At 29.3% G+C, this 8,966-nt stretch overlaps 1 protein-coding gene across 1 annotated transcript in view; it reads right to left on the reverse strand.

Moving 5' to 3' along the window:
- LOC111640511 (neurotactin-like) overlaps window positions 1–7,486 on the reverse strand; it is a 31,906-nt gene extending 24,420 nt beyond the window's left edge. The window contains exons 1-2 of the mRNA XM_023386523.1: window positions 7,337–7,486; window positions 989–1,231 (exon numbers count right to left, since the gene is read on the reverse strand). Coding sequence (XP_023242291.1) covers window positions 989–1,230 — 242 coding nt within the window. The 5' untranslated portion in view covers window position 1,231; window positions 7,337–7,486. The remainder of the gene's footprint in view (window positions 1–988; window positions 1,232–7,336) is intronic.
- Between the last annotated feature and the right edge of the window lie 1,480 nt (window positions 7,487–8,966).

An 8,966-nucleotide genomic window follows, 5' to 3' on the forward strand; every position in this document is an offset into this window, starting at 1 on the left:
GTTTAAACACAGAAAATCGGAAGGTTTCCTCTTATTCGGGTTCCGTTTTGAACAGGTTTTACTGTATATTATGATACCAATTTTAATATTATAATTAATAATTTCTTCTATAATTTAATATAACATTTCTATAAGGATTTATTGTATAATATGATCAATTTAAAAGCATTTATTTTCAAGGTAAATTTAATGACATTTAGGCCTAAATTTTATCATCATTTACTAAATTGTAATCATTTAATAAGATTCTTAAAATTATAAGGTTAATTTTAATAATACTTTTAATAATAATTTTAATAATACCTTATAATAAATACTTTTAATATTAAATTTGATATTANAAAAAATTTTAAGTAAATTATTTTAAGAATTTAATTATAAATATTTACAAACTTATAGAACTAAATTATGCCTAAACTTATTAAAAACAGTTTTTAATTGAATAAAAGAAATTTCATCTTTTAACAGAAATTAAAAGATGAAATAATTAAAATTATCTTAATTAGAATTAGTTTCTCTATAAATCGCAATTTATGAAGTTTTTAAATTTAAAGAAGAAAATAATTAAAATCAACTTAATTAGAATTAATTTTTCAATGAATTGATCGCAGTTTAATTGACTTATTTCGATGCTCCGGCATCCTACTTAAAAGGTAGTAAGGTCGGATGCGGGATGGAGAATTGTTTTTCTATAATATATGCTTCATTAATCATTTAGCTATTTATATATTCTACATATTCATAAATTATTATTTCGACAATAAAACATTTTTACAAGTACTTGCATGACATGCAAATTAAATTGCTATTACTTTCAAAAAATAACGTGTCTGCTAAATAATGGCGAATATATGAATTTTAAAACATCAATATCGCGCCATCTGTCGAGCGTAATCGGAAACAATTTTCGACACAAAAATTAAACTTGCGCGTAAAACGGGGGTGGGAAATACGTTAAATTATGATTTTTATGCACGTTAAATCTTACCTATTCCATAATTTTAATTTAGGACTTTTTTGGGTGCAGTTTTCAGTCTCTTCTTCTTCGGGTTCCTCCTCCTTGTCTTCTGTGACTGAATCTTGAAATTTCTCACCGTCCACTTCGTCCTTCGTCGATTCTTGTTTCTCCAATTCTTCGCTAAGTATCTGTTCTTTATCTGGACTTTTACTTTCTCGAGTTTCTTCCTCCGGTTGAGAAGAGACATCTTGATCTTCAGCCTCCACTCCCATCCTACGTGCGATAAACAAAAGCTTTTCAACAGATAAAAAACAGCATGAAAATTCGTCTTAAACAATATAAAAAAACAATGTTAATTTAAGTGTAACTGTTTGTTTAACTATTTCGTAAATAATGGTTTCCCGCTTATCATTCAGCAAAGGTTGATTGCATTAGGGATTCCAATTTGACCTCTGGAAAATAATGATAATTTTCTTATTTTCAAACACCTGCTAAGTTCCTTCCAGGCTATTGGACAAAACATCATTTTTCTTACGAGTTTCTGATGAAGACATCAGGTGCTTTCTTGCATAAACTATGTATCGCAGCACTGACGCAACACATTAACAGTATAATATCCACCTGGAATAAATCTATATAAACCCATTGCTTTCTTAATTCGCAATTAAATTGACATATAAATATAATATAAAAGTTAATTATAAAATGAATTAAATCCATCATTTTTGAGTTAATTTAATAAAATTTTACATAATCGAATTTTTTTGTGTATTGTTGTTATAGTGTGAGAAAATGCCCCTGAACTTCGCGCTAATGCTTACACTTTTAATAAGAAATTAACGTATATACGTATAATTTTTGTAGTGTATTTTTATTTTACATCACAATAGTCGTTACAGTACAACTTGGGGCAGCTGTAAGTGACGTCATATCTCGTGACCAATCAGTTCCAGGAAATGATCACGGACGGAAACGAAGCTCTGTATTTCAGCTGCATATTTCTGTCTCCTTTTTATTTATTTTTTAAATAAAAATTTGGAAGTAAACAGCCTAATAAATTTTCACTTACATTTTCATTTATTGGAGAAGAAAGAATGGAAACGGATTTTTAACTGTTCGTTTATTTTGTTTCTGTTTAAAGAAACAAGCGAATTCACCAACAATCCTGATGGATTTTTCCACAATAGACTCCACACTCGTACTTTTCAAATAGGAATTCAGATAAAACAGTTTCTATTTTCAAATTCTTATTAGTTTTCTTTCAACGGATGTTAAAGTTAAACGAAGAAGAAAGAGGGTTTGTTCCTCTCGAGATACGTCCCTACTTATTTTTAGAAGAGTCGGAATATTCTTTTTGGCATTTGGCAGACAGTAAAAAAGATTCCCCGCTGGTGTCTAACTGAAGAGGGGAAAAAACGAAGAAAAAAAATTCCCAAGTTAATTCTTTATTTATTAAAGCAATTTTTCCTCTTTACCACAAGAAGAGAGGAAAAAAAATTCGGAAAAATTGTAGCCAACGTCATCAAACTTTACAGATTATTCTTCCGGATAATTTCGCGTAAACACTGTTTAAATTGGAGAAGAAATTCGTCAAGCAAATTGTAAAATTTGAATTTCTCTAAACAATTTTCGAAAATGTTTAGGGAATTAGATAAGACGGCTGTGAAACGGCGAGGATCTTTTCTAAGATTGTGTAACATGACCTCAGTTGGTGGGACAGAATGGGCTTTTCTATCAACGTTGTGGGGGACACGAGAGGAGTTTTTAACTCGAAGAATCTTCAAGACTAAACAGAATCCGTTAAGCTTTGACGAGGGAGGCGCGTGGGATGACGTTGTACCACCCTAATAGAGAGTCCATCCCTTCTTGACATGATTGTTGATCTATTTCGTGACCTGTTACGTCGTAACTAATGCAGATCAAGATATTGCTATTGCATGATATATATATATATATATTTTCCAAGAAGAATAAAATCCATTGTGTAAAATGACTTGTACTTTATTTCTTCTATAGATAACGTTACTCTTAAAACATCTGATTCGTCTTATATTGATATTTCGTGCAATTGCAAAGGATGATATCCAATAGCAATTAAGATAATGCGAATTTCAACAGAAAGCAATTATTTTTAATGAGATTTTTAAGTTTATTATGTACAAAAATAATTAATAAAGTAAAAATATTTAATTCTTTTGGATTTTCTGGGTGTTTTTTTCTTTTGGAGTAAAGCAAAATTTAAACATTTCTGTGAATAAATTTGAAGTTTTTATGAAGAAAATAAGCAAGGTTTTTCTTAATTGTTTAATAATAATAATAATATTTCGAAGTTAATTTTAATTTGTTTACTAGCGCGATGCAGAGGAGGCCCAAAAATCAGTTAACTACTTAATTTATAATTCGAATGTTGAATAAGAAGGATCTCATTTTAAACAACTATAGCAATTTTTGCATTTGAATTAGGCGACAATTCACTGGTTAACTGAGTTTTTGGTCACCCTGAATATAATTAATTAATTATATTATATTTCATTATAATTATTCATTTAAAACACTTAAAAATATACATTTTTAAGACGTAAAATGGTATTTTCGTAAAGAAAATATAAGTTATAATTATAGAAATAAATGAAAAAAGTTAAGAAAATGTAGACTATTAATTAAACATTAATGCCTAATAAATTCGTTATTACTATAGCTAATTAGCATAAAATATTCATTGAATATCGAATAATTAAGTAAATTTGATAGGAATATTTATATTTAAGTAAGAAAATACTCCTGAAAACTTTCAGATTATAATTATAAAGTTTCGATTATACTGTATTTAATAAGCATTTTATTAGTTAAGTATATTTAAGAAAAACTTTGGAATTTCGAAAATGAAGAAATAATGAGATTATTTTTTATATTTTTTTCAATTGATTTTCCATTTGATCTCACCTCACTCGGTCTACTGCTCACTCAAAATGGAAAAATGATAGATGCTATTTTTAGAAACGAATTCATCGATACTGTCTCGAAACTTTCTGTTTTTATATAAATAAATAATGAATAACACGTAATCTTTTAAGATGAAAACGGTCCAAAATAGCTTATTGAATAATTAATAACTCTGAATTTATAAATTAAAAATTTTTGGAAAGACCACGATCCGTATATAACGTTGTCTTATTTTGAAGAAGTGGAGGAATCTTTGAATATTTATTTTAAAAATATCTTCGAAATTATATTTTCCTACAGGAAATCTTAGATTTTTCTTTATTTCCTTTTTTTTTCTTTAAATCAAAGGATAAGAGATTAAATAAGTATTAAATTTGAGAGCTTACTCATTACAAAACACTACACTTATATTAGAAGCTCTATCAAATAACTACATTCTGCATGGCTACACTATACACCCCGGTACAACGTGGACGATAGTGCCAGAAATTCGTTCCTTTTCACACTATATCGAGTCTATACGGGGTAGTCAAAAAGACACCTACCGTAAAGCATTAAAAATTGCTAGGCTATGCTGTATACAGCATAGGAACCAGCCTTATAAACGAGTTTGCATTGCATTGACACGCGTTATATCGAGTCTACGGTGTATTTTAAGTAATACAATGCTGTCTATTCAATAAAATGCTGTTTATCATCGTGATATTTAAGAATAATAATGAATAATGTATCGTGTATAGCGTATGGAATTCATAATAAAGAATACTAATTATAATTAACTATTATATATTATACTATTAATTAGAGATTAAAAGGGGAGGGATTTAAAAAAATACAGTAAAAATTTATTATTATTTACGAATTTTAATTTTATTCGAAATATTCAGCAAGATAACATTAAATTTCTGAAAGAATAAAAGATGAAAAGGTAAACTTTATCAACCGAAAAATATGCAGATTAATTTAAACAAGTAATCATATTTTACTATTTCGTAATGATAATTATCTTATGTTTTAATTATTATTATTATATCTGTCAAAAGAATTTCGTTATTTAGCAGTTAAATAACTTTTGGGCCAACCTATATACATAGGCCAAAAGTCAGTTAACTATTGCACACTTTAACTTGCCCTCGTTTATATACTTTATTACTTTACAAACACTGAAAAAAAAACAAATTGCGCTCCTTTAGCACACTCGCGCATTACTGAATTGCCGGCAAAAAACATGGTTACGCGACTTTTGGGCTGTATCGTAACTAAAAACGATATTAGGGGGTCCTAATTAGAACGTGCAAACCTTTTTTTTTACCCCTGTACAACTGTGGATGAGTCTCTAGAGCTGTGAATAAAAAATGAATTCTTAGATATATTTTGTATATACAGTAAAACCTGTGCAAGCCGGAATCGCGCAGTACTGAGTCTTTTCCAGTTTAGCAAGTTTCCGTTTTAAGCAGGTTTTTTAACGCACAAAATCGCTCCGTCCCGAATTTTTCCGTTTTATTCAGGTTCTGTTTTGGATAGGCTTTACTGTATGTATTCAAATTTTACTCTACTTATTATTAATTTTTTCTTAATTTATTTATTTACGAAAGTAAGAGGGCTCCTGGCTACTGCAAGAGGGGCTCCAAAATCATTAGGCCCTCCAGAAACCTACTGCTTTTGAGGCTACCCTTTATATTCTCAATATTAAATTTATCGAAGAGCAGATTCTCATTTCTTTTACAGAATTTATTTTATTTTATTTATTTATTTTTTTTTTAATTTTTAAATGGGATTTTTATAATTTTAGAGCCATTTGATTCGGGCCGCGGACAAAAATGGGCCTTTAAAATTACCTTTAAAAATGCCAAAATAATATATAAATTATTATTTCTTTTGATAAATGATGACGATTCTGATTTTATGTGTGTATTTTTATAATGTTTTCGAGAACTAAAGCCATATTTGTGAATGGTTCCTCCTCACCCTCAAGCCACAAGTTACAAAATATTTAATTTAAAATGTGAAAGAATCGATTCCAAAATAATCATTTCCATTATTTATATATTAATTACTTATAATATAAAATTTATTTTGAAAAAATTCTATTGAATTCGCGAGACATAACGCATTACTGCCTGGTGAAAATGGACAACATCTTTCTACATCATCTAAAACTCTCAAATATTAAAAATAACCTTAAACTCTAATTACAATTAAACATTTAATTAAAAAAATAACAAAAACGCTTAATTAAACAACGTAAAAATCAATAATTTTGTAACAAAACTCGCCTCTCTTCCACATGAAAAAAAATCGACAAAGTATGACTTTCATGCTTAATGGCAATTAACCATAAGGTAAGTTATGCATTTAGTAGTCAATGGCGGATACTAAATCCATGAAAGTATGGGATAATAAAGGTGTAAATCAGTTTTAGTGATTTTAAAAAGAGGGGAAGAGAAGAAGAAAAAAAATCCATTTCCATTCGGACGTTCTCCCCAGAACCAGTCTGGTGTTGTTCCCCCTACGTTGGTGGTGACTCATCGATGCCTACGGGGCAAGTGGACCAAATATGAGACAACCAATCGCATTGAAGAAATTCTGGTGAATGGCTTCTAATACCGTAATTATAACTGTCAGCGGGGAAGAAAGCGGGCTACAAAATGATAACGAGGAAAAATATTGTATTAGAAGACTATTGTTCGCAGGGAAAACTACACGCGCTTTTTTTATTTCCCAGAAAAAATGCCAATATTTCCAAATCTTAACCATGATATAAATTAGTTTCCATCAATTATTCTCGCGTATTTTTAAAATTAATTTTGAAAGAAATTCGCGCGGTATGATTCTTGAGGGATTTATGCAAATTCCTCTGCTCTGAGGATCACCAATGGTTATAAATATCACTTTTTTCTTTTGAATAATCGGTAGTATACGTAATCCGGGGAAGAAAATTGACAAAGCTGTGAAAGAGGGAGTGAAATGGGACAGAAAAAAGCATTCTCCACATATCTGAATGACGGAAAAAAAGCGCACACTAGCGCTTTTCAAGTACGAAATCGTCGAAAATCTATTAAAATATAATACTAACAACCGAAGAAAAATATTCGATTCTCCAAGAAAATAATTAGAAAAAAAAGTCTAAATAATTATAATTTAAAACCCCTTTAATTATTTTAAGTATAATATAAATTCAGTTTACAGCTCGTATATTATATATACTACATTAAAATATTCTAAATAAATTTACAAATAAAAAAATTATCATATAATAATTTTATATATGGATAAATATTTATAAGCGTTATATTTATATTTTTAACTAAGTGATACCACGAAACCATTGGGATTAGGATGCATGGAGTCTTCTCTTCATCGAAGTCTTTGTCTCATTTATCCATAAACAGAATATAAAAACAATAGGAGAAATTTAAAAGGCGTACGACTTACTTGTTTATTAAATAATGAAACTGGAGGGTGGAAAAATTTTCTAATGAAAGCCAAAGGGGATCAGTCTGTTGAATATTCTTAAGACACTACAAGATGAACGGAAAGATCCAAATGTAGGAGTGCTGGAGAGACGCCGATATTCGCTTTCATTTCAAAACCTTGCTGGCTGTGACGTCACGCGGGATACCCCCATTACTGCCATCTAGTGTAGCCATTAGGAAGTAGTTTAAATGTTTACGAAATGCGATAAAACCTGTGTAAACCGGACTCGCTCTGTACCGAATATGTTTTTACCGCTTTGGCAGATTTTCGTTTTAAACGGGTTTTTGCTCTATTGATTTATAATTTAATTAATTGTATTCGTGTGTTTAGTTTAAGTTATAATGGGAGAAAATTTAGTTTTAATTGAGATTTTTTTAACGTTTATAATATATTTATTTTAAGGAATATTTTTAAAGTAAATTTAATTTTATTTGGTTATAAATTATATAATTAATACATATTTTTTTCAGGAGAATTTTTCTTTTAATTGTAGACATAGACATTACCAATGTCGTCCGTCCGTCAGTCCTTCGTTAATCTCGAGAATGGAGTTGGATAGATGAAAATCGAGATCGGATGTGGAAAGTTTAGGGTTGGAGACTCCGATTAATTGCAGGCTGTACGAACCGAAAGTCTGGACCGAAAGTCACGTGATTTTTAAATAATAAAAAATACATTTAAAAAATAAATAAGTTAAAATTGTTATTTATAAAATAATCTAATCTAATTAACTAAAAACGCAAGTGGTTTTGTGTCATTTATATTGAAAATACAGTAAAGCCCGTCTAGAACGGAACATGAGTAAAACGGAAATGTGCCTGAACGGATAATCTTCGGCACTTGCGATTCCGGTTTACACGAGTTTTACTCCATCTCTTTAAAACGTTAAATAAGCAATTTTCTTTAAATAAAGTTCAGAAAATTATATTAAATATTAATTACTATAAATAATAGATACAGTAAAAAACCTATCCAAGACGGAACCTGAATAAAACGGAAAAATTTCTTCGGATCAGAGCGATTTTATATGTTAAAAAAAAAAAAACCTGTTCAAAATGGAAACCTGCCAAACCGGAAAAATATTCGGTACAATGCGATTCCCGTTTACACAGATTTTACTGTTTAGTTAATTAATCGACTCCAAATATTAACAGATAAATATATTTTTATACAGTAAAACCTTTGTAAACCGGAATCATGCGGTACGAATATCTTTTCCTGTTTGGCAGATTTCCGTTTCGAACAGGTTTTTTTTTAACTCACAAAACCGCTCCGTTCCAAATAATGTTTTCTGTTTTATTCAGATTCCGTTTTGGACAGGTTTTACTTTAATAAAAAAGAATTAGCTAAATCTATTTTAATTTTTATCCCAACTTTAAAACATTATTAAATGTATAAAATAATAAATTGGATCTTCTTGTTTATCTCATGAACAAGGGTAATGAACTCCTATTGTCTGTATTTGAAGAAATTAAACAGTACATGTTTTGAAAACAGTAAATACAACAAATAAGAAGTGAAAAGCAACATATTTTTCAAAACATGTTTCATAGAAACTGTTCAAAACGTCCTCCCCATCCTCGATGCA

This window comes from Centruroides sculpturatus, unplaced genomic scaffold, assembly GCF_000671375.1.
Source record: "Centruroides sculpturatus isolate CEXI.00-Female unplaced genomic scaffold, Cexi_2.0 scaffold1233, whole genome shotgun sequence".
Lineage (NCBI taxonomy): Eukaryota > Metazoa > Arthropoda > Arachnida > Scorpiones > Buthidae > Centruroides > Centruroides sculpturatus.